The following is a 27,285-nucleotide window of genomic DNA, read 5'->3' as shown; positions in this document are numbered from 1 at the left end:
AAGAAAGGAGGAGTCAATGAGAGTGAACGTGGGAGAAAAAGAGAGCGATAAATTGGACTCCCAGCTCAGAGCTTTCATGTGAAGCCCACGCGGGAGCCGGCAGGGAGTTTAATGGCTTTAGTTCCCTTCGGTGGTTTTATTGTGTACCTATCCCACAAGACGCGCAGTCAGGATTCTCTTTCGGACAGTGCCGGCAGGGCCCGGACGTCGATGGGGCAGCCAAAAAAAAAATTCTAACTTGTCCAGTTTTCCCACAGTTCAATAATCCAACCTGCAGAAACACACTCACAGACACAGATATACAACATACAAAATGACTTATTCATATGAAATACCAATATATCCATCCAATCATCCATCCATCCCTCCTCTAATCTAGTCACCGGTGCGTTTATCTGAAATAACCGGCAGCGAGAGGGGTGGTGCGGTTCGAGGTCTGCCCCAGTTCAGCATGTGGAGTATGCACACAAAAAAAGCATTGCTTTTATTTCAGTTTTGGAACACTGTTTAAGTACCTAATTAAGAATAATGCAGGGTTAAAACACACACACACATACACACACACACAAACAAACACTCTGGAACACCAATTTCGTGTAATCAGTTTAGTTAACGTGCATGTTTCCGCCTTTATGTGTTACCTCTTCTGGAGTGATATTCCGCAGCGACTCCCCTTCACGGCATCACCATGCCGCCTCTGGGCTGCTCATTAACACATTCCATTAATTAGAGATAACTCTGTGATCCCAACGCAATTACACTTGCATCGCACCACTTCAAATCGCAGCAGCGGCATCCAGGAGCGCAGTGCCACCGACGTTCAAACCCTCCACTTTAAACCAGGAGTGGCTGGCATCGTGCTCCAGAGAGTATCTTTAACGTGGTATACAATAGACTAGTTTAAAGCACTCCGCATGAGGGAACGAACAGGACAGGGATTATATGTTCACTACTGTGACCAGAAAGGGTGGAAAGAAGGACCCATCACACCTCAGCATGAAGCTGGAAATCGATTCAAAATTATTTGGCTCCTGCTCTAAAAATAACAGTCCATCATCCATCAAGGACTTGCAAGCAGGGAAGCCAAAGGTTGCCAATATTTGATGAATGTAATCTGACAGCAGCACTACAAGACACATTAGCCATGAAGGTGCGGTCAATACGCTGCTGGTGAATATTTTGTTACACTGCACAGTGCACACTTTAAATCTCGTTGTACATGTGTATAGTAAAAATAAAAGGGATTCTATCCGTCCATCGGTGTTCCCCCACTAAAAGAGAATCACACAGTATCTTAGTGAATGTTACAGTGATGAAATGTGGCAACAATTACCCAAATAGAGTTTTCTAATTCAGTCTATCTGGATAAGAGAAGGAAAAAAAATGTAATTTCATTTTAAATGTTCCAGCTGACATTCAGCGAAAGTCAGAACAGAGCTGCGTTCTGTCACGTAAAATCACAGTCATCCAGGGGATCATGGGATAAGAAACAGTGGAACTGAAAAATAATGACAGAGTTCTAATAACGTAGTTGAGTAAAAAGTTAAGATAATTGATACATGAAAAAACAACTTTAGTACAGTAGTGAATTTGCTTTGTAGCACCTCTAATTAATGCAGATGTACATGCAGTGTTATACAATACCAGTCATGACATAACACACATGAGGTTATTTAATGGACAAAAAACAGTTTTGTCTCTCCAAATTACACACAGAGAAATAAAGGTACACACAGGGTACAATATTAAACCTCCAGGTACAAAACTGTTCCTTTCAGTTGATTGTACCTCAAAAAGTGCAGGACAGATCCTTTGTGATACCATGCTGTACCTTTAAAGGAACATGATTTGGGAAAGTGCATATTTGTACCCATTAACATGCACCACATAGAAATGATCCATATTAACCCAACGTACCAACAAAAATGCTTGTAAATTGTGAGATTTCAGATGCACAATAGTGATGGAATGGCTAGTGGAGTTGACCAATTTTCCAAAAGTGGCTGATGTTCATGCCTGTAAAAGTTTTTTTTTTTTCACAGCAGCATAACACAGCAAAGGACAAAAGGATTGTACGTGACAACACATCGACAGAAAAAAAAAAATCACAGACAGACAGACAGACATAGCTCCATATAGCTCAGTTGACTAAGACTCTGTGCCTGTGAGTTGAAGGTTGCCAGTTCAAGCCCAGCGTTCCCACATCTGTGGCTCATTACGAGAGGCCTTAAACCCCCAGCTCCCTGGGCAACACACTACATCATACTTATATGCAAATATCATTTTAAATTACAGTCATGACAGGTACACAACTGTGCCTTAAATGGTACAGATGACTAAGGTACAAAAAGTACCTGCGAGGACGGGTACATTACTGTTGTTCAGAAGGGTACTGTCCCAGTGACAAGCATTTGTACCCATATAGGTACACAGTGGTACTTCCATTTCACTGTGTGTAGGGAGCTTTTTCACACTCATGTCTTGTCTCTTCACCACCTAAAGTTTGAACACAGGGATGGTGTCCATCAGTCCTGAAGGTTTATGCTGAACAATCTCTTATCACTCACTCATGTTAATGACCTTCTCATGAAGCCACGCTTGATAATGACAACAGTGAATAAAGCAGCCATGAAGGTAAAAAGATTCGATTCATCAAACATACTTCACTTTCTCCTGCTACAACAAATACTAAATATGTTTCTTCAAAATGGCTCCATCTTAGTCTCCATAACCACAGAGTAGGGATGTCCACCTTTAATAATTCCTAAATCAAACTCAGTTTTCCTGAAAAATCTAAATTATACTGTACAGTACTGCAGACCTGGTTTAGTCAGGCAATTGACTGTCTTTCCTGTCAAAGATACAGCAGATTGGGAAACCAATAGACACGTTGCCTCAGAGTCCATGGATGGACAAGTTACAGGAGTCTTTTTGCTCTTGCTTTACCTTTAATTGACAGCGCTTTGTTGCTCTTGTCCAGCACTGTCAGAGTTCAAGCCGGCCTGAGCATGACCACTCAAAATCCCGCCGTGCAGGGGAAAGTTGCTGACATGAACAGAGACGAGGTAAGTCGGTGTCACATCCCGGTACCGCTCGACTGCCTAACCAGCACATTCCACCACATTCAGGCGCCTATAGTGTGCTTACTATTCTCTATTTCTTGTGACAGGCCACAGCGTTGTGCCGACTAAAATAAATACGATGGGATGTAACATACAAAATATATAATACATTCAAATTTGGGCCGCAGTGTGGTGCAGTGGCTATGGCTTTGTGTGTGTTTGCACTAGGTGTACACTAGGTGAATTGTCCGTACGTGTCAGTGTGTAAGTGAGTGTGGGGTGTGTGCATCCTGTGGTGGTCTGTCCCAGAACAGGCTTCAGCAACCGTGACCCTGCTTAGCTTTTCAGTATGAGTAATGTCATGTCCTGTCTACCATCTCACCCACCTTGTTACCTTTAACAATCCCAAACCCTGCTCTCCTGCCTTCTCTTCCTTTTTTCATATCATACATCCTATAATCATATCAGCAGAAAATCAACACACAGCTTCAGCCACCCAGCCGGTGATATCGCTTCTTAAAGGTCCCATGACATGAAAATGTCACTTTGTGATTTACATTTACAGCATTTATCAGACGCCCTTATCCAGAGCGACTTACAGTCAGTATTTTACAGGGACAGTCTCCCTGGAGCAACTTAAGGTTAAGTGTCTTGCTCAGGGACACAATGGTAGTAAGTGGGATTTGAACCCGGGTCTTCTGGTTCACAGGTGAGTGTCTTACCCACTAGGCTACTACCACATTAATATGACTTCCCATAACTTGTCTATGGTCCTGCAGTTGCTACAAATGGCGATATGTATAAGATGATCCTTAAAATGAGAAGTGGGAAATTTACAGAGTGTATAAAGAGTGTTTTGGTCATTCTGCTTTGCCAATCAGAGAGTGGCAGCTCAGACAACATGAACTGGAATTTGTCCCCATATGTCTTCATAAGGGGAAAGGCTACCTCGCTGTCAGAGCATGAAACAGATGGCGCAGGAGCAGGGCCACGTGGGCTGCGGGGGCAGGAAGTCGGGGAGTCAGGAAGCGTCGGTCGGCAACAGAGTGGGTGGATGGAACAAAGGAGAGAGCAGGCTGAGAATCCAGGGACAGGCAGGTGGTTGGCCACGTCGAGGGGGGAACAGGGACAGGCAAGGATAATCCAAAAGAGAAGTCGAGAACATGGAGGTCGATGTGAGGCTTGGTCCAAAAACGCTTGCAGTACTGGGAATAAACATGCAATGAGCTTGCGGCGGGCAAGATGGCCCCCGATGTTTATAGACCACGTTGAGCCTTCCTCTTCCGGGTCGGCGACCCCTTTGGTATTTGCACTCCCTCTGTGGGCCTGGTGGAAGAACAGCGGCCATAACTCTCCCCCTTTGTCATGCTTTGATTGCCCAGAAAATTTCGCACCCCTCCCCTAAAAAGTAGAAGACGTCCTCGTCCCGCCTCTCCTCATTAGCATTTAAAGCTACAGACACCAAAACGGGCGCGTCCTGGGAAATCTGGATCAAAGTGGCTGTAATTCTGGAAAGAGACTTCAGATACAGTATTAGGGGACCACTAAGACAAATATAAAAGCAAAGAAATATACATTTCCATGTTATGGGACCTTTAAATTGGACCATACTGGTCACACTCATTATTTGTCCAGTTGGGAAAATCAGAGTCCACACTGCAAATGACTTATTACTGCATCCTCACAGCACACACGGCTGCCATATTGACAAGACGTGTAGCTCGCTCTCTCTGCTCCACCGATATGATGGCCCTGGGAGCGTTTTCAGGCTGGATCAGTGCGGCTTGTTTGGATAATGTCCGTTACGAGGAGATTGTAAAGCAGGGTTCGCAGGGTTCTATTACTTTTCTCATTACTGCCACTCATCTGCCCTGCAGTTGCTTGTGGGAAAGTGTTCTGCCCCTGCCATCCGCACTGTGTGCTTCCAATTAAGAGTCACGCTAAAAATAGAGCCTATGGCTGCAGCTGCGTTTGTGTCGGTGTACAGTAAATGTGTGCGGGGGCAGAACTGAGCGTGTGCAGGTGAGTGAGTGAGAGATTCAAGTCCCCAGAGGGAAGATTTTCCTCCCACGGGCCGAGCCATGACACTCAATGCAGCAGAAAAGTACATGAAATATACATCAGTAAGTGACAGCTCAGACTTACTATAGTGCCCGACATAAATAGAAGCCAGCCAGACGAAAGGAACGCGGGGAGGATAGACGAGGATGAGCAAGAGTAAGAGAAACACTCACAAGATTGACAAGGACGGAAACAAATGTTCAAACGGCCTGGAGATATAGCTGATAATTTGCAATAATACTACGCAGAAATCCTTCATGAAAATGATGTTTAAAGGATAATCAATGATTTACAGAGGCATTCATGCCATCCGGAAAATACTTGTGAAATTTAAAGAACCAAAAAAAGTTATTGAAAGATTTTGCATCTCTTCACATACACATGTGCTTTTCTGTCCTTGACAAGACCATGCATAATTAATACTAAATAAATCTGTTGTAAATGTGTAATTACCTAAATAGTACCTTAAACCAAAACTTTTTGTTAGATAGGACATATAAATATCACACGCAAATTTGTATTTAATAGTACTAGAAAAAAGGATGAGACTTCATTAAAGCAGACTGTTATGTAAGAGATGGGTCATCAATTACATAATGAGCCCGTGCTGGGAGATATATGCTGCACTCGTTCAGAGTCATGGAGGGCTTAGGAAGAGGAGTGGTGCAGCATGATAAGGTGATACATAAAAACCAGCAGGTGCTTCATTACAAAACACAACAGAAGCATAAGTTACTTGATGGAAACACAAACTGATGTTTTACAGTGCAGCATCACTTTATCTTACTGCTTAGACTTCCATTTACTAATAATAGGCTTAGTCAGTCGTTTTTTATTCGGTGTTAGAACAATTGGAGGTTCTAGGGACAGCGCTGGCACACAATGGGCACAGTTTTGAACACTTTCTGACTGGTTTGTTGACCACCAGGCCATCATTACAAAGCAATATATTATATTATATTACATTATATTATATATTACAGTTCTCAACTCATCGCTAAGGTTTTAAAAAAATGTAGACACATTGTCCTCCTCCTAGATACTGATATAGGAAAATTCCCTCATTTTGAAAAATCCCCATGGCAGTTCTGCCTTGGCCATTAACGACTTCAGATTTTTTATATCAACTTATCTGTCCATAAAGTCCCAGCCATCAACATTGCACTTTACATCCCCATCTTTACAGGGAGTAGGTTGACTTTGAGTCAGTTTTATTAGCATGTTCACACACACACAGGAGAATCTAAAACAGTTCCGGTTCACCCCCCTTCTCCCCAGTAGACAGTCATGCTTCCTGAAACATGTTATAATACTACACAAACACCAGAAGGTCCCTGCAGTAGATGGAGTAAATGACATGTGTTAATCTCACCATACCGCATCAGTTTACCCTCCGCCCTCCCTGCAACATCCGCCACCACTTTCTCCTCCCGGCGCACATCACTGCAGTGAATAATAATCCTCCTGCCGGTCTGAATAAACAGAGGTGGCACGCAACAGGTTCAGTTCCGTGCACGGCAGGTTTTCTGGATAATTCCATGATCTGATCAACAGTCCTAATTATTAAGTTTCCCTGCAGCTTCAGTCAGCTACTTGTGACAAATCACGGCTACAGGACCCCGTTTTGAGGGTGCCACCAGGTGACCTAGGTGGAGTACATGCACACTTCATACTCAAGACATTACGGAGGAGATTCATTTAGGCCACATAAAAATATTACTACTCCAGTCAGAGATGTGAAGTTCCATGTGTGTCAAATTTAATCCAGTGGAGGAATATGGCATTTCCCCCCGAAAAATCAGTAGCTCCAAGCCCCACACTTCCATCCAAAACAAACATGGTAATGATCCCCTATTTGCAAACTAATTGTGTTCAGCAGGCAGATATAATTACAATGCCCGTCGCCGTGATCGCAGCAACACACAGAAAATGGAAAAGGGAAGGGGAGTGGGTGGATGGGAGTGAGCGATGGTGAAAGAAAGGATCTGAGAGCACCACAGATCTCACCGAGGGGGGTTCGTGTCTTACTGCGTTTGTTTGTGAGACCTGTGTGTGTATATGAAGTCTGGGTGGGGGTGGGGGCAGATTCGCAGCCAATCTCCTCGGAGCAATGCTTCTATTTTTACTTGCTCTCTCCTCCACACCTGCTGCATCTGTGGTACCAGGTGTACTGCGTTCCGTTCTCTCACAAAATCAGGTATGAAGGAGGACACGGGTCTGTCCTAGACAGGCCCTGCGGGGACTGGCGAAGACCCTGGGGCATCGTGGGAAAAAAGCTCTGCGCACACTCTGTTCTAGGACTGGCGTGCAAATTGGCTCCATGGGAAAAGTAGTGCGCGGCATGCTCGCTAATGACATGTCATGGTGTGAGAGGCCAGGAGACAGTGAAAATGAGGGGACGTGAGGGAGAAAAGCAGGACGTGTGAAAATAAAACGGATAAAGACAGGGCGAGGATAGGGAAAGCAAAGCTGAGCCATGAGCAGATCACACACACACACACACACACACACATACACACTCAAAAATACACATGTTCTTATCTTAAATGTGTAACTACCTAAACGTAAATATACATTTTTAAACATGGACCATATTTTGGCTTTATTAAGTCATAATAAAGCTTTTTTCCAATGGGAGGTTTTCCTATTTTTGCGAAAACACCTACTGAAACATATCATGACCCAGCAATATAAAGCTGTGCATAAAGTGCTCCAGACAAAGACACTGACATGTGCTGACAGTAGTGGGGGTTTAGGCTGTGGGATACGGATGGCTTGTGGCAGAAGCGAAGAGAAAGGAATCCATCATCCCTGCCTGTATACTGCTGCATCACCCTGAGCTGCTTTCCGGCTGCATCTTGTTTGTTCGACCTCCTCACCACCCATGAAGAAGCTCCAGGGCTTCTCAAGGTTACTCATTGATGGGTCAGAGGCCGCCACAGGGGCGTTGGCGAGTATGCATGAAAGCACTTTCTGTACGGCCACTGACAAGGAGATGAAGGAGGCTGCTAACAGTAATATCTAAAGCTCAATTCGGATGACATAAAAAATTGGAATCTGTGCTTTCAGTTATTTGCATTTTACATTTACATCCCTTATGTAAATGTATCACTCAGGGTTAATTGTCCTGCTCAGGGACACAATGGTAGTAAGTGGGGTTTGAACCTGTGACTGTAGTAGCCTGGTTCATAGGAAAGTGTCTTACCCGCTGGGCTTACCCGCTAGCTACTTAAGTGTTCTCTGCGGGAAGAGATTTAGAGAGAGCAGATAGAAGAGTTGATTTTCTTATTGCTGCATTATGTTCGAGGTTTCTCTGTATGGTGTTGCCAGAGGACAGGTTGGAGGAGGCAGGCACGGACATGGTGGAAGCCATGGTTGGGTGAGCCTCATGGAACTCCTGGAGGAGAGCTGGGTCCAGGATGTCCCAATGAGGGACCTAGGAGCATTCCTCGGGCACATAGTCCTCCCATGCCCTCCCATAGTCCTCCCATGATGGTTGGCACACCATCAGCTTGCGCACCGTGTAGGTTGGGGTGCCCCCAATCCTCCGAAGGTGGTGGTTGGCCGACGTGACGACCTCCCACAGGAGGGACACGTGGAAGACTGTGCTAACTCTGAGGAGTCAAGAGATCTACCTCTGGTAGGTCATGGAGATGATCCGTCTCATGACCCATAATGGCCCTACGTACCATGGTCTGATTGCTGCTTCATGGAGAAGCCAGCAACATTCAATGCCCTGTGGACCAGCTTCCGGGTATGGTGGAGTTGTCATAGGCGTACGTTCAACGATGACACCAGGCCCTCGCCAGGGTCCTCACCAATGACACCAGGCCCTTGCCAGGGTCCTCACCAATGACACCAGGCCCTTGCCAGGGTCCTCCGGGAACAAGGTGGGGTGGTGCCCAGTCATGGCCACGAACAAGGAGAGTCCGGTGGCAGAGGACACGTGTAGAAGGTGGCGAGCCCACCTGGCCGGTCGGATGGAGAAGTAACATCGGAGGTACTTCTCTAGGTCTTGGTTGATCTGCTCAGTCCGTCCATTATCCTCTACTAGCGCGGCTCTTTGAGGGGGGTTCAGTTAGGCTCTTGTACTTCTTTTGGACTAAAACACACAAAAAAGCAGGTCCACGCAGAGCCTGCGCAATGCCTCTGATATGCTGCAGCAGATTATTAAAAAAGACAAATTCTCCTGGCAAAGCATGCTGGGTAAAGAAATCCCTGCAGATGGTATCTTGCAGAACGCATCTGATTAACTTCTCTCAGCCATTTATTATCTCCTTACGTACAGCACTGAATGCCTTCTAATGAAGGTACTGACACTAGTGAAGCCACTCCGAGGTTTGGGTTTATTTTTATATTGGGAGAAAAGCATAGTGTTAGATCCTTATAAATTATATCCATGAATAATTTGTATAAAACATATAAAAAATATCCAAAGTATATTTTTGTTGGGATGGATTTGTTTTTGCAATATCTTTGCTTGTCGTAAAACGTAGCAGCACAGCTTGACATTTTTGCGTGTGGGGACAATGTGTTTCAAGGCCGGGCTGCTTTTTATGCATCCATATGCGAGAAATTTAGCAAATAATAACAGGAGACTCACCCACCGTTCAAAGTCAAAGTGGGATATTTCAGGGGTTAATTACCTTCCATCAGCAATCATTTTCCATAGAAACAGGCATTGCCATAGAAACTAAAGTTGGCAAAGGAAAAGAGAAGGTGCAGCTGTTTCGAGTGCGAGACACCCCTGTAAGAGGTGTAAATGGGGTGTGTTTGTGTGTGTGTTTGGCTTCACTGGGGGATGAATCATAGATTTTAGAGGACCTCTGGCCTTTAGAATAAACTCCACTGCTGAAGATATCGAATCGCTGCATGGGCGCGGCGGTGATGCATGGGTGAAGTTGCGATGTCAGATGCGAAGGACGAGAGAAGTGGGGGAAATGAATGAGACATAAACAGGGTGAAATCAGATTGCAGATAGGCAGAGGCAGAGGGAAGAAAATTGAGACACTACTTGGTTAAACATCAGAGAAGTGGAGTGTGCAGAAAGATGAATGACATAGTCGAAACATACTTTCTGTTGGTGGAGGAAGGAGAAACGGAGGAGGATTTATGTTCATTGGTCCTGCCTGCCCTCTGTTGCTTAGCTGGCATTGTGAGAGGAAACTGCATGCCAGGAAGAGCATTAGCCGAATTACGAAGAGTGCTCCCCTAAGATCTCTCTTCTTTCCACTCAAATAACCTTCAGGTTGGAACAGGGAAAGACCGCAGAGACTGATGAGGAAAGATGAAGAGAGATGACAAAAACAAGCATGCAATGGACAAAAAGGCAATACTAAAATCAAAGAAAGTCAATTCTGAATACTAAGGGTTATTATGTAGATGTCTGTCTGTCCGTTTTCATGCCTTTGTGGCTTGAACCAGGTTAAATCAGACTAAATCTGGTTTGTTTTTCCCCTTTTTGGCAAGCCATTGGTTGCCTTGGTCTGGTCCCAAGCTAATTCTGGAGTGAAGACACCCTCAGTATATGCTGTACATGTTTTGGTATCCTGCTTTTAAATGAAGCCACCAAAGTACGTATTAACTATAAATCAATACTGCACTTTAGAAAGCTTTGCATATTAAAATGTTGTCATTATAAAGTGTGTTGATTCATGATAAACAGTAATGCCTGTGGGCCACCACTGGCATGGATAGTAAGAAGCTTGTTTCAATCTCAATCTTAAATCTTCAGCTGCCAAGGTGCCACTGAGCAAAGCGCCGTCCCCACACACTGCTCCCCAGGCGCCTGTCACGGCTGCCCACTGCTCACTAAGGGTGATGGTTAAATGTAGAGGACACATTTCATTGTGTCACCGTGTGCTGTTTCACAGTGACAATCACTACACTTTGGCATGTTCCCTCTTGTGTCCCTTACATATGAGTTTTTTGCCCTGTACTGGGTTTCGCCTACATCAATTGTACTCGTAGTATTTATCTGTAGTATGTATCTAGTATGTATTTTGACATTCTGCCTAGGATTGTCGTAGCGAAACACTGCAGCGAAGGACAAACACTGCACCATATAGAGGAGAGCAGAGAACACATTTCATCGTTTGTTTCTGGTTTAACCAATCACCCTTAGTGAGCAGTGGGAAGCAGTATGTCTAGGGACTGAGGATTTGAACCCGCAACCTTCCGATTACAGGTCCGCCTCCTCAGTCGCTAGGCCACCGTCCCACAAATTAGGAAACCGGCGCCAACACAGGTAGACCCTGCAAACTCCACACAAACAAAGTCCTAGTCGGGAATCAAAACTCACAATTGCATGTGGCCCCAGGTCATCCTATATTACAAAAATATGTATATGATGTTTGAGTCATTCAGTCACTTAAAAAGATTTTTAGAAATCTAATTTACAGGCAGTTAGATGGTTGTGAATGGACCAGCAGTTCACAGAACTACCAGGTGTAGTGTTCAAAAAGAATTCAGTGTTCTGTAGTTTAGCCTGGTAATTTGCCACATGAACAAACATTGCATAAAAAGTGAAAGTATTTCTAACCAAACTGATGGCTGGTACTCAACTGAAGCAAATAAACTAAGCATATAGATATCATTGGAAAACACATAATGATGTTTACTGTAGTTCAGTTCTGTTAGTACGGTAAACATTATGAAGTAATTCATTGGTCATGATAGCAGAACCGCACTATTACAGACATTGTTCAGGAATGGATTGATGAGTTTGAGGTGTCGTCACAATCCTGACTTTGTCAGATGATCTGGTTACGCCTTCCGGGCCGGAGTTTTAATGTTTAGTGTGCGTCTCTAATGACCTGATTGTGTTCACCTCTTGTGTTGAGTATAAATGTATCCTGTTTGTGCCTTGTCCCCGCCTGGTCCTTGTTGTATCCACTGTGAACTTTGTAAGTGTCTTTGCTGAGGTTTTTTCGATCCATGACAGATGTTGATTCGGCAATCTCAATGCGATCCAGTATCTAGAGAATGCCTTTTTGTGTTTTTGGTTTTGTCAAAATTACGCTTCCGGAAAAGAATGGAAACATTTGGCTGTATTCCAGAGTTTTTCAAATGTAATAAACTTTGTAGAAGAAATTGAAGAAACGTGGTATAAACATTTTAAGAATTAATATGTAGAACAGCATGCAGTTTAGAAAAACATTGCTGTCTAATAAGCAAGAAACCCCATATCATTATGAGACAATAGAAATGTTTGTATCGTGATCATCATATTGCTAAGCACCACTAAGTTTCTCGCAAAAATTGGCACGAGCGTGAACTTGCTACATTTATTCAGGAACTCTCGAAGGCGGCTATTCCGAGCAGAGTAAAACGGAGGTCCTGTGGGACTCTTGAGTGCTGAGGTAAGTACACTGACCATGTAAAAAATTAATACAGCACAATGTGAAATTTCTTTTTTTTTTGTGCAGTTCATGGAAAATCGCCTTTGAGGAGTCGCATATATAAATTCTTAGATGGAAAAACAGCATCACAGCAGGACCCTGGGGCTCGGCCGCCTTATGCAAAGCACTTCCAGTGGAGATGGCTCAGCGTTTTTTCTGGGTTATATGGAGGATTAAAGTATTGCTGCACCAGTCAGCAAACGTCAAGGTCACACAGCAGGAACAACATGTGCTAAGGGAAATCATTTAAACAAAAAAAAAAAATCATTCGTTATCAGGCATATTCTGGATTCCCAGGGACTGATTATGTCATCAGTTTTCAAATGTGGTACTAGGAATATGAGGCACACTAAGGTGGGAAAGTTTTCAACTAAATTAAAATGGTATTTTGCCTGATATTTGTGGCACTCTAATAAATGTAGTAGATGAGTATTTACAGAGGAACTATTCACCCACCAAGTAATTTTTGTTGGTGTGTAATTGTTTCTGTCACCAGGAAAATTGACTTTAATTATTGTTTAAACAGAATAGGAGCTTGTAGACATGACGTTTGAGAAATTCCCCAATGCACTATGCATCGTTTTGCACAGTGAAAATAGGGCCCATAGTCATTTCACTTTCATGAGTTTGTAATTGGATGATGACGCCCGGCATGGGTTGTGTAATCCAAAGCAGGTTTTAGTTTGATAATGCGTTTGGATTCTGTCTGGTTTATGTTTTAGCTGTCAACAAGCCACTGGCGAATAGCAGAGGTAATCTATTTAAATGCAAGAGGAAACAATCTTCCTAAGAAACTCGAAAAAATATCCTCCAATCATAAAAGAGTGCCGCGAAAAAGCCCACTGCGGCAGATCTGCCATTCTAGACGGAGTGTCTTTGCTTTCAATCATCTGAGCTCTCAGGCTGTCAGACTGCGTCTAAGGCGAAAGCAACACAAGCAGTTCTCTCCCGCAAAATAATCCAGAGCTGGCGCCCAACTCAATCAAGCCGGATAAAGCATCACATGAACACGGCGTCACATGATCCTCTCTGGGGCAAGCGGAGCCTTTTACCAAAAATCGCAGAGCTGACTGCGAAAGAGTACCTGTGTGTAATGAAACAGATAGCCGCAGCTGGGAGCAACAAGACCAAGTTATGATGCCACAGGGCAAATGAGAGCGCCCACAAACCCACCCACACACCCCACAAAGAAGAGTTTTCTGGCTGTTTCATGTGTCGCGGTGGGTGCACTCGGATAATGAACTGAGCCGTGATCCAGGAGGGGAACGCAGCTTGCCTCAGTACATAAAAGAGCCCTAAGACCCTCTAGATGGTTGTGTCTGCCCATGTGATGGGGAAAGTGTGTGAATGTTTGTGTTTTTCCATTCTCTTTCGGCTGTACCGCCGCTGCCCGTCTTTTCTATAGCCAGAGATCAAACACACAGACTCAGAGAGGGGTCACAAAGCGAGATCAAACACCTCTTACACAATAACGCTGAAAGGAAGGACTAATGGTTTCAGCAAAATCCAATTAATACTTGTGTCCATATATGTGTGTTGCTGTCTTTGAAGGCAGAGTCATATCCATGCATCTTAAACAGTCATTAAAACTTACATTTTTAATTAAACAATTGCTATCTTAGTTCCCTTCACTCATTAAATCTTATCTAACATTTCCTAGCTTAATACTTTGTTCACATAATTTCTGTTGATAATAATATAAAAGATTTCTTGAGATTGAGATTGAGAATGAAATGTTCTCAAAATCCTTCTGAAAAAGTGGTGCAATCCTACATCTGGGGTCATGACAAAAAGGGAATAGGGATAGATGGAGGCCAATCTGCATAAGTAAAATGCACTTTCATTACAAAAAACGATTTGATGTAGAAAAACTTGTTAATTCTAAAACTGTCTCGAAAATGGGGATTGTCTTATACTCGTGTCAACAGAGTAACTTAGTATACAAGCACCCACTCACTCACTCACTCACCCACCCACCCACCCACCCACCCACCTACTCAGGGTTGCAATTGCCGGAGTCCACCCCAGGACAAGAGGACTCACCCAGGCTGGGGCAACAGCCTACCGCATGCCGAACACACACAAACACACACCACACACAGCAACGAACGATTCAGAGTTGCCAATCCACCGAGAGCTCATGTCTTTGGTTGATGGGAGAAAACCGGAGAACCCACAGAAAACCCACACCAACAAAAAGAGAGCCTGCAATCTAAACACACAGAACGTCTAAGCCAGGATTTGGTAGTCACAACTCGGGGTATACAAGGCCTACCAACTCTAGATCACCCCTTGTGGTCTCAAGAAGCTATTGGCAGGCAGTGGTAGCCTGGCGGGTAAGGGTTGTGGGTTCAAATCCCGAACCGCCAAGGTGCCACTGAGGTCCCCTTGATCAAGGCGCCGTCCCCACACACTGCTCCCCGGGCACATTTCAAGGCGGCCCACTAGGCTGAAACGATATTTGAGGCTACTGCGCAGCACCGGTATCATTGTTTTACACGGACTGTTTTAACTGAAGCGCATTTTTAAGGAAGCGCAAGATATAAGGAGGCGCGATTTATTTTGAGCTCTATGGCAATGGCGGAAAATGAAGATACCGGTGTGCATAAAAGGCATAAAATGTCTAAAGTGTGGGACCATTTTACGCTGCGTGGACAACGTAGTGCGGTGTATACACTGTAAAACAGACCTGGCTTACCATAAAACTGCAGCACCTTAACCAAACAAAATCGCACTTCTCCAAGTGGACTTGGAGCTTCTACAAGGTATCGTATTTTTATGATTGCTAACTAACATTAGCGCTTCTTAGAAAGTACATTATTTGCAATTTTTTGTGTTATGAGTCGATAGTGACGAGGCATGATAAGGCATGAGAGCAAATACAACACGCACACACACACACACACACACACACACTGATAGGTTGCATCTCAAAGCACACCTTCACCATACATAAGTTAGTAATAATAAATGCAACAGATGGACAAATCTACATTAATTAGCATATAGATTTACTTCTGGGTGAGTTTTTAGCATTTGTTGCTATAGAGTTTTTTTTCTTCCCCAGACAACATCAAAGCGGCGCATGTACAGCTTCGTCCGGACAGGCTTGCACATGCATTGCACACACATGCACTTAGATAAATTCTCTCTCTCTCTCTCTCTCTCTCTCTCTCTCTCTCTATGTTGCTCAAAGACAAACCTACCTACCTCATCTGGATACAACTGGAAACTGAACTGTATTGTTTAAGTTGGATTATTAGTAATACTTGAATTGGTATTTATATTTTCTTTTTACTATTTTGTACCTTTATACTTAATTATTTCGGGGTACCCTGCAATTTAATGGTACAAAGTTGTTTAAAAACGCAAAAGTATGATTATTCGATTAATCGATGAAAAGAATCAACAGAAACTCAATTCTAAAAATATTCAATAGTTGCAGCCCTACTGCCCACTGCTCACTTAGGGTGATGGTTAAATAGACATTTCATTTGGGTGCAACGTGTGATGAGCTGCAGTGTATCACAATGGCAAATGACACTTCCAAATCTCGTCTGAAATCAGTGTAGTCCGCACACATGCCAAAACACATACTTCAAATACAACATGCAGAACATCCTGACGTTTGATCCTAGCACTAAAAGACAGAAAAAAAAAACAGAATAGGGAACCGGGTGCAAATATATAATGTGAGATGAATTTGGATCATGTGACAGTAAGATGCAGTCATTCTACTGGGCTGGTACAAAAATGCTGGCATTGAATGAAACCGGCACACAAACCCAGAACCACAAGTGGCAGGGCGCACGTCAAGATGTAAACATGGAACAAGTTCTGAGGCTGCAGCTGACTGGATTTGAAAACACCGGAGGCTTGTTCATGCATTAATAACCGACTCTCAACAACCCTGTTCAACGTCTCCAAAGGCCTTCAGAAAAAAAGGAATGTTAATGGTGCTTATCTGAAGCTGTGCTCTCTCTGGACGTTCTCCCATTGCAAATTACAGGAAACAGAATCTAGCAGGAACCAGAGCCAACAGGAATTATGGGTACTTCAGCGTCGTCTCCGACCTGTCTCTAAAGACGAGTGGAGGCTGTTAGTAAAAAGTGACTGTAACATCATGCCATTTGTCATCCTGGTCTGTGCCTGTCGCCTCAACATCTGACCTGCCCCATGTACAGGGCAGAATGGAAAACTGCCGCACTCTTCCATTACTGATCTCCACCTTCTGCTGATGTTCCATGTTCCACCCCACTGTTGCTGTGCTGCTCAACTCTCTGGTACTGCTGTTTGTTTGTTGATTGCTTAATAATTCATTTTACGCACAGATCTGAAATGAAGTTATGGTGCAGTGCCAATATGGTGATGTCTGTTTTATGGCTCCAAGATTGTTAAATTGTTAAGCACAGTTGTCAGATGATGATTATATAAATTTCGAGAATTTGAATACATTTTGGAATTTGTGTATCAGCAAAAATCAGCACTGTCATACTAGAAGAACCATGACAAGAAGTAGAAAGCAATGCAAGGTTCAGTAACTCTCAGAGCGGCATCAGCATTTGGAAAAATTAACAAATTACATTTATAAATGAATTACTTTATTACAAATCTTAATGTGAAGATTATGTGCTACATTCATGTCTCTCCAGAGAGGCCTACATCTGCCACCATGCTGCGTCAAAGAGGACAAATGCAAACATTAAGTGGTTTTTAAGGCTCAGCGATGAGTTAGAGCGGATTTTCAGGAGCACATTCTAGAAAGTGAACTGAAGGGAACTAAGCTGGACGTGCAGAAACTCTCTCGGCGTGGTCCCCAGAGAAGGGCTAGAGCAAAAGGCCTCAAAACTGGCTGAAAGGGCTTCGCAGGAGGATGCAGCCAGTCAGGAAAGCCGGGCATAATCCACTTGAGCAGCCAATCAATGCGCCGCAGTCCGGTCAATGCCAACCAGCGCGCAAGGAGAAGCACGTTGGCGCCGACTCGGCCTCCTACCTTCTAAAAATGTCTTTGTTGCACTCGTTAGGTCAGTCATACACACATGAATGAGCAACCACAAATGCATCCTCACATACACACACACACACCTGTTGCCAGGCAACTGCAATGCTCTCTAGATACAGCTCTGACTCGGAGATACGAAGGAGGGAAAGAGCGAGAAAAACAGGCACCGCTGCAGAGCAAACAGGTCACTGGAAGTTGGCATAATGGATCCGAGCGCCGGGGGCTCCGCCCACGTCCATCTATCATCCTGGTCTCACCTGCTGGCCCATTTCCATGGAGGTCAGGGATCACAATAATTCCACATATCGAACCTGACACTCTACTGTATACCTTATCATTAGGGAAAGCACACGAGCGATTAAGGGCAGAGCACTGAAGTCGATACGAACACCTGACACTGCTCGCATTGATGGTGGCTTTCAGGGCACATTGTACAACTTTGCAAGAACAAATGCATCAACAACAAAAAAAAGTGTGGATTTATTGGGAGAGAAATGATTAGCATGCTACAAAAGGAAGCATCAAAGAAATACCAATGACGACTGTATCTCTGATCTGTCCCCAAAAATGATGGCAAGCATCAAAGCGACTACAAGCACGGCTGACAAGAGAGGAAGCCCAGAGAAAGAGGGAAGGGTGTGTGAAGCCGGGCCTTTGATTCCAGGGAAGAGAGGAAAAGCATTCATCTATGATTCATAACTACAAATCCCGCAAAATAAAACAGGTTAGTGCCGCACGATTAATCTTATCGCAATGTCAGCCTGTGCAATTATGTAACTGAAATGCTGTGGTTTTGTTGAGTGCAGGTATGGACATGGCAACGCATTCTCACTGAGAACAGTTGGCCTAATTCCAGTCCATTCTTTTAGATCTGAGAGTAGTACAGAAATATGTTTGCTGTGAGCTACGCATGCGTATCCGTACACGTGCTTATAGTCGTAATGCTTACTCCTTACCACCAGGGGACTAGACATTCTTTTATAAACAATACAGGGTGTGGACCAGTTCGCTGGATCTTCAGTTTACAAGGTGACTATGCAAAGACAATTTAAATTTTTAAACATCATCCAGAACTCATTTCAATCAAGGCCTCCCAAAGAGTTTGAATAGATGCAGACATGCAGACATAAATGAGACTGGTTTCTTTCCATCACTCTCTCATTTAAATGCACGCATAGATATGTCTAATCATCTTAGCATTTCTAATCCCTTGTGTTATCTGCCTAATCAAAAACGCGTAATGACGATACCCCAGAGCAATTTTATCCCATTTTCTGTTAAAATTCACGCTCTAAGGGATGCGCAAAAGCAAAGTTTTAAAAGGCAGTTTGAAAGAAAACAGATATTTTGAGCTGCATATATAAACAATAAAAAATGATCACATTGAACCCTATAGCCATGGTTATTTAGTGTTCCACTGCTATCTTGGGAAAAAAGATCTGGGTGGGAGCCGCAGGTGTTTCATGTGTCCCTCACTGGGGAGGGATGGATGGATGGATGCAACCATCAGCTCTGCTCTCTGTAATTATATTCAGCCATTAGATCCCCATTGCAACCCAAATGCAGGTCATGTTTCTGTAATGAAATCAGGATTTTCTACCCTCATTTTTCATGAACTTGATTTGCTTTACAGTGTGGCAGGAAGTCATTCCAAATAAAACATGGTAACAGATGACCAAGACTGGAAGTGTTGGCATGGCGATTTCACAATAAATGCTGTGGCTATGTTTGAATTAAAGCAACAAGTCAATGTGGAGTGAGGATGATTCCCAGCAACAGTTATTTATCAGGGATTTCTGGGAAGTCCCTGTCCACAGTGAATTTGCAGAGGTCCTGCGGATGCATCATTACAGATGTATGCAGCATAAGAATCCTCATGGCATCATGCCCATGCCTGAGGTCATGTCAAAGGTGTTTCTGTTTTAAATTTGATTGATGTTTCTAGGATTTTCTTTGTTCGATCTGTAATCAGTCTACGTGGCCATTTTGCAAATGCAGTGCAGATGACAGTCATAAAAAATATTCATATTGATGCTGATATGCCAGTTCCCAACTTGCCCACTATTTGAGCGTGTTCCTGCTTTGCACACTCAAAAGCATATGACAGTGAATAATAAATCACATTCACGTTGATATTTCATTTTGATGCTAAAAAAAATGAAAAATTGTCCAGACAGAAGAATTAGAAAAGAAAAATATACAATATTTGATATTTTATAAGGCTCTATGAAATCAGTCTTATTTTTTCCTAAATGTGTTTTTTATTCTTCTGAATTCCATGTTTTCTATTATAAACATATTTATTCACCTAAAAACTATGGAGATGGGGGGGGGGATCACTGAACATCAAGGTGCTTGAGCATTTATTCTTTCCTTTTGTAAACCATTTACATTGAAATAACTATTTCACAATATAACACATCCTTCCTTTTGTAACTTTCTCTACAGAAATTATGAAACTATATTGTACATTGTTGTATTTATACTCTTGTGCTTGAGAGACACAATCAGCCGGAATCAAATGACTTGTATGTGTTTGCATATTTGGCCAATAACACGATTCTGATATTGATGAGAACGTTTAGCTTGTACTCCAACTTTAGCTTTCTCACTATACGTCAGTGCATTACACTCTCCTACTCACTCACTACCCATAAGCCCTTATTCCTCCGCGCCCCAGGAGTCCACCTGCACTGTAAAAAGCCCTCCAATGGAAACCGCATTGAAGCCCAAGCAGGGAACCTCAGCCAAGAGTCTCTTCTCCACAGCGGCTTTTACAAAGTATAAATATTCAAAGCGCGCAGGGCCAACTTTCACACACCAACGCGGAGGAGAAGCGGTGCAGCGGAGTGATGGACAAAAAGAGATCCAGACAAAGTGGGAGCTGTGAAATGGCACTACTGCGCCCCAGGATACGGGCCTCAAGTGTGGTGTAGCTACATCCAGCTCTGGGAGAAAATAAAATGTCTCCTCGGTGCCGTTTTATACCCCCGTGCAGCGAATTGTGTATTTGCAGGGGGGGAAAGTGTGTGTGTGAGTGTGTCTGTATACTGCAGAGTTTAAAATAGGCTTTATTCTCAGCAACTCCATCTGAACTACAGCTACGGCACAAAACCTCGGCCAAACTCAGTGGAGCACGTTACCAAGAGGAAATCATCAGCAGCTACATCTGCTCACAATCAGGAAAACGGGGCGCGCGCACCCTCCTTTTGAATCTGCTTTCTCAGCCCTCATTAAATAGCAAACAGTCTCATTAGTGCAATTGCTTTTTGATTGGTTCAATTAGACAGGACTGATTTTTCTCAGCCGCCTGCTCAGCACTTAGCGGCGGAGACGACGCGCCTTACGGCACTTCAGGACTGTCGAGGATGCAGACTCGAATGAGAGCGAATGGCGTAAGTGGTTTTTATCACACTTTGTCTAATACTGCCAGTTTGGGTCTGAAATGTATTAACAAATAAAGCTAAATAACGTGTTGAAATATATAAATATTGTCACGGCCATTTGGCATGGCGAGGCAGGTGATCTGAAATGATGACAGGACTTGGCGATGAAGAAGGACGCATTCACACGACGTCACGAAACAGGGGTTTAATACGTGATGAACAGGACAGGGGAGACATCCGGTAACAGTGAACATGCAATATGTAACAATGACCCGACGGTGAACGGACACAAACAGGGCAGCTTTATACGAACAGACACAGATGAACACGACAGGAAACATTACACAGGACCAACGTGTAACCCCTTCCAGACCGGATCATGACAAATATTAAGTATAGTCTAACAACACACACGCCTACTCAAAACCTTTACATTTTAAAGGCAGTGAAATGTAAGCATTGTAGAACAATTGACTAATGTGTCACTTCACATCACTTTCCCTGTCCTTTCCTAGCTGTACCTTCCCAGGAAACACAGACATCACAAGCGCCAGCCAAACAGCCAATTGTATAATCATGTCAAATGACATTCAGGATACTCAACAAGGTTATTCTTAATATATAAATTTTTGCATATAGGTTGTTGCCCACAATACTCAATGCAATCTGCTGGAAACATACATTAGTTCGGCAGTCTTGTGATACAGAGCGCACAGCGGAGAATGACAAACTCCAACCTGTGCAGCACTGGATTATAATCATCTTTGCAAACCTAGAATTTGTCAATGTAGTTCACAAATGGTGATGGGTCCAATGCAGAGAACTGTGTATCACAATGCAGAAGCAAATCACTTTGACTTTTCACTTCAACAACACCGAAAGAAGTCATGAACAGGTTTAGGCGACAACCTGCACAGCCACTGGGAAGGATAAAGGGGAAAGTGAAGCGACTGTCATTGTCAGACACTGCCGCACACTACAATGCAGACATCCTCTGCATTTAACCCATCACCCTTGGTGAGCAGTGGGCAGCCATTACAGGCGCCTGGGGAGCAGTGTGTGGGGACGGTGCTTTGCTCAGTGGCACCTTGGCGGTTTGGGATTTGAAAGGTAAATATAAATTTTCTCCTAGTATTACATTTACATAATGTTTGAACAAAAAATGGTCAGACCTTCTCTAAATGACAGCATTTCTGGTGGATAGAGGGTACATCTCATTCCAGTTAGTCTAGATATCTTCTGATTCAGACTTATTTGTTCAGGATTTTTCATTTTTTGTTCAAACATTATGACTCGGGGAGTCTATTTCAAAAGTCTAATTAAAGGACTTACTAATAAAAGGTCATTTACGTTGCATTAGTATGCACTGCATATGTTAAGCAGTAAAGTGAGTGTCCATTTTAAATATATGCTATGAAAAAATAATCAATCAGCCAGATAATCACCATGACCTTCAGAATGTGTTAGAACTGTGAGGAGAACTTCTATCCTCTCATACGTTATGACAGCGGAAGCTGAAACAGAGAGCAGAACTTTACCAACACCTGCCTGACGTTATAGCTCAAGTGTTTTATTAGAACTTCTTAGTGTAATTATGGTCTGAAATAATTAAGGAGAAATAGAAGAGGGGGAAAGATGTACCTTTAGCTATCAACACTGGTGACCAGTCACCAGGGACCAGGCAGCAGGATTCTGACAGCGTTTAAGGGTTTTTATTTGCTCAAGAGACGGTCCTACTCAGGGTCGCAGCTGGATGAAACTGGAAAACCCAGAGGAAACCTGCGCCAACATGAGAGTATGCTAACTCCATGCACGCAAACTACAATAACTGATAACTACAATGAAGCGATAATGTACAGTACCAGTCAAAAATTCAATGGTCTTTCTTTATTTTTCTTTGCTTCCACATTGTAAATGAATACTGGCAGAATCCAATCCATGAAGCAGCAAATATGTAATCACATAGAAAAAAAAAGTGTTAGATTCTTCACAAAGGTCAAGCAGACACATCGTGATTCAGACCTTCAAGGACTAATTGATGCAAAGAAGGTATTTTTCAGAAAGAACAAGTAGAAGAAGAGCTGCTTGGGCCAAGAAACAATGGAATGGATGGTAGACCAATGGAAATTTGCTCAAATTTGAGATTTTTGGTTCAACCCACTGTGTCTTTGTAAGACATAGAAAAGATGAGTTGATGGTTTCCACCTTGGAAATATGGAGGAGGAGGTGTGATGGTACGGGGTTGGTGACACGAGGTTGGCGATTTATTTAAAATCCATAATTAACACTTGACAAGAATGGCTACCACCGCATCCTGCAGCGACATGCCATCCCATCTGGTTTGCGCATCTCAACAGGACAATGGCTCTCAAACACACCTCTTGCATAGGTGAGGCCTATTTGACCAAGAAACAGAGTGATGGAGTGCTGGCCTCCAATATCACCTGACCTAAATCCAAATGAGGTTTGGAATTTGGGATACGTAGGACCGCAGAGTGAAGGTAAAGCAGCAAACAAGTGCCCAGCACCTCTGGGAACTCCTTCAAGACTGTTAGGAATCCACTCCAGGTAAGGACAGATAAAAAAATATGCTTATAAAATATAACGCATATTTGGATATGTTTAGCGCTTTATTGTTTACTTCATAATTCCACGTGTTGTTTCATTGTTTGAATGTAGTATAAATCTACATTGAAAAAGAAGGTTTGTTCTACATATACAAAATATATGCAACGACCTGGATGAGTTTAGTATATCAAGAATATTTCCGTATAAATCCATGGACCTGACCATGGATTGGCCTATTTTACATTAAATGGCATATTTTACATTAATGTCTACAGCGAAGACATTTATACTGAGGGACTGGACTTGACGTCCAAGAATGAATGTCCCATGGAAAAGTGCTCCCCAACTTGTGTGCGATAGAGATTGCAGGGGGTATGCACAATTTTATCTGCACTGAGGTTATGAGGTTAGCAAAATGTGAAACGTGAGAAGAGAAAAACGTCTGGCCCAGTTTGTGAAGTTGGCCGTGATTTTGAGCTGCTGAAACATTCGTCTGGTCATCCTACACGCTACATCCTCCCGCTCACTCGCACTACAGGACGCTAGCACCTCTATATTCCAACCCAATCCACTGTCAGCCTGCTAGCACCCCACCCCCGGGTTTAGCACCGGTCCATGCTCTGAGGTGTCCTCTTTTTCATAAGCTCAGTGAAGTGAAGATCAGTGATTGTCACCCATCAGTGAGCAATGGGCGACCATGACTGGCGCCTGGGGTGTGTTGGGACGGTACTTTGCTCAGTGGAACTTCCCTGCTACCACCGCCCCTGGTCACACCTAGGTTGGGGGGCTTGGCTTGTTTTGGACAAGGCAAGGGGGGCTTCAAGGAAGACGGTTGGGAACAACTGACATAGAGCAAACTCTTGTAGGCAGGTCTCTTTATTGTTAAATATGCTATAGGACAAACTGTTGGTTTGGCATCATACTTGCATGAGGAGGGTGGCAGTAGCCTAGTGGGTAACACGCTCACCTGTGAACCAGAAGACCCAGGTTCAAAATCCCACTTACTACCATTGTGTCCCTGAGTAAGACACTTAACCCTAAGACTGTCCCTGTAACTACTGATTGTAAGTCACTCTGGAAAAGGCCGTCTGATAAATGCTGTACATGTAAATGACTGAAAAAAAATATATAGAAATGTGGTCATGTTGGGGGAACCTTCATAGATTACAGGTTTAAGAACCAGACAGAATTGCAGAAACGGTCCAAAGGACACGCTGTGAAGCAGAACGCAGGCTTCGTGTTCGCAGCGTTTATCATTTGAGTTGTGCCGTGACTTTCATTCCAACCAACGCTGAACAGGCGACTGTCTGTGCTGCAACAATTTAGCCTTACTCGCCTCAACACACATTTTTTATCTGCAGAGCTCCTCACATCTGGCCCTTGATCCAAATCCATGTCACAAAATCCCTGAAGAACATTTACTTAAGCTGCACGGCGAGGTCTTTCAGAACAACAAACCAGCCGAAGTATTGCAATCTACATAAAAGTGCTAAAGATGAGCCTGCTGTTTACCTTTCTCCACCGAGGTGATGCCCATGGAGGCCTGCTCCAAGTCATTCTTTCTCTCCCACTTCCCCTCGTCTGGGTTATACACCTCCACTGAGGCCAGGGGGCTCTGCTGAGCATCCATACCGCCCATCACCAGCACCCGGTTCCCCAGGGCGACGGCTGATGCGCCCGCCCTTGCGGTGGGCAGGGGTGGCAGGGCGGACCACTGCTGAGTCTCCAGATCCAGGACTTCCGCGCTGTCCAGCGGCATTCCGTTCTCACTGCAGCCCCCCAGCACATACAGCAGGCCCGGCTGCAGCACCGGGGTGCAGTAGACCCTGCGGGCGGACATGGGGGGGTAGACCTCCCAGTGCAGGGACTTCACGGGGGTCAGCGCCATCTCCGGGACGGGCATGGCTCAGGGACGGGACGACATTGATGGGGCATAGCACTGGCACCAGGGGAAAAAAAGGCTAACCGCACTGCGGAGGTAAATACAGTCAGCTCCGCAGGAAGGGAGGGAGGAATGGAGGGAGAGGGGAGGAGGAGGAGGAGGTGAGAAGGAGGAACAGGTTCAATGTCAGTGCTATGCATCCATCTCGCTTAATGTTTTATTCATTCGGGTATGTTTCTTCCCTCAAAACAGTCATCTGGTCTTTTTCACTCATTCCTCAAAGGAGAAACCTTGCAGCAAATACAAAAAAAAAAAAAACCACAATGCTGCAGTTTTGTCTTAGACCGGGATTCCTCCAGTATATGCAGGCAATCGACTGGCTTCCTGAATTTCGGGGCTCCAGGGAACTTGGACGTAATCCCTGCCGGATCTCAGGACCCCACAACGTTTGATAATCCAAAAGCAGGGCTACTGAGGAAGTCTGCACGTTCTTGCTCCCTAGCGCGGCATGAGAGGATCTCGGTCATCAGGACGCCGTAGTCCCTACGCGGTGGCTCGTAGACCCCCCCTCTTCCCGCAGGAGTCCGCAGAGGGACGCGTCCAGATTGCTCTCCAGCCGGGGCGCTGACATTTACAGTCCGGCCTCGTGTGTGGGAGGGAGAGCGGACGCCGGACTGGGAGCGGCCACCCTCTCCAGAGGTCAGAGCCTCTCGCGGGGGAAGTGTGGTGACCCGGCGGCGTGAGGCTGCAGTAATTACGAGGTGGTCGGAGCACCAGGCTGAAAGAGAAGCAGGGAAGGTGGTGAAGGAGTGTGAAAAAGTGATCCTGAATATCCTGAGGAAGACAGTGGAGGCAGGAGTGTGTGTGTGTGTGTGTGTGTGTGTGAGGTATTCCTCAGAATAAACAGATGGTCACTGTCCTCCTCAGAGATGGCTGGACTGGGGCTGTGCAACAGACGTTGGCACTTGGCTGAGTCAGCTGTCTTCAGGTGTGTGTGTGTGTGTGTGTGTGTCTCAGGCTCCCCCCCCCCACTCTCTCTTAATTGGGCTCCGTGTTTAATTAGGTGGCTGATGATGAACGGACCCTGCCAAATACTCGGAGCGCGCTGCGAGGAGAAGGAAAAAAAAAACGGGCGGTGCAACAAGACCTCGGCAGCTCAGGGCGTGGCAGCGGCGGTTAAATCCTCCCCGTGCAGGACAGGGGGTCAGCCGCCGTCCTTCCCCCACGAGCCTTTACGCCGGCGTGGCGTCGGGATCCGCCGGGATTTACCGCTCGTTACCTCCAGATGGTGTCACATGGTCCGCGCAGGCCTGGAAGAATAAAGACAGAGAGACAAATTAAAGTCACAAATGAAACATGTCAATTCTATGAGTAACTGTTGACAAAGGTACTTATCAGGATGAAATATGTGTACCTATTATTTTCTGCAGTTTTAAAACTATTTTGTAAAATGCAGCTACTGAAACACTTTCAAACGTGACGTGAAATGGTTATTATAGACACAACACTGGTGTACACGCTTGTGTACAGGTGAATTGTTGTCTCTGACAGTATTAATGCATTTAACTGATGACGGATATGAAACAGAACAAAGTAAAAACTTCACTGTGAACAAAATGCACCAAAAATGTACATGCACTCAGTTGTGGTTTACGGTTTGGCTCATTTGCATCTGAGCAACACTTCCCAGCACTAGTTACGAGCACTGAATATGCTGCGTTACGAGTCCAAACGCATGCGGGGAATGGAAAGTGTGTGAAGACTTTTATGATTAGTGCCTTTTATGATGTTGCTTGCGTTGCAGAACTAACCAGGAAAAGCAAATACATTCATCTTAGCAGCCACAATAAAAATTACACACACGCACACAAAAAAAACATTAATCCGTCCTGAAAGGAAGTGCTTTCTTCCTCAGACCAGATGA

At 44.2% G+C, this 27,285-nt stretch overlaps 1 protein-coding gene and 1 long non-coding RNA gene across 5 annotated transcripts in view; both read right to left on the bottom strand.

Moving 5' to 3' along the window:
* Positions 1-27,285, bottom strand: part of klhdc8b (kelch domain containing 8B) — a 96,830-nt gene that overhangs the window by 53,402 nt on the left and 16,143 nt on the right. For all 4 annotated transcript variants that reach the window (XR_003751075.1, XR_003751076.1, XM_028994314.1 and 1 more), the window contains 2 exons: positions 26,509-26,671; positions 24,992-26,139 (listed from right to left, as the gene is read on the bottom strand). Coding sequence is in view for 2 of the 4 variants with exons in the window: in XM_028994314.1 (XP_028850147.1) it covers positions 24,992-25,382 (391 nt within the window). In the remaining 2 variants the exon portion in view is untranslated. The remainder of the gene's footprint in view (positions 1-24,991; positions 26,140-26,508; positions 26,672-27,285) is intronic.
* Positions 251-2,408, bottom strand: LOC114798535 (uncharacterized). Its single transcript, XR_003751077.1, has 3 exons — positions 2,355-2,408; positions 642-702; positions 251-284 (listed from the first exon to the last, which is right to left on the bottom strand). It is a non-coding gene; the product is annotated as an uncharacterized LOC114798535 (long non-coding RNA).

The sequence above is a fragment of the Denticeps clupeoides genome, chromosome 10, assembly GCF_900700375.1.
Source record: "Denticeps clupeoides chromosome 10, fDenClu1.1, whole genome shotgun sequence".
NCBI lineage: Eukaryota > Metazoa > Chordata > Actinopteri > Clupeiformes > Denticipitidae > Denticeps > Denticeps clupeoides.
This window is presented reverse-complemented; position numbering and strand designations above follow the sequence as displayed.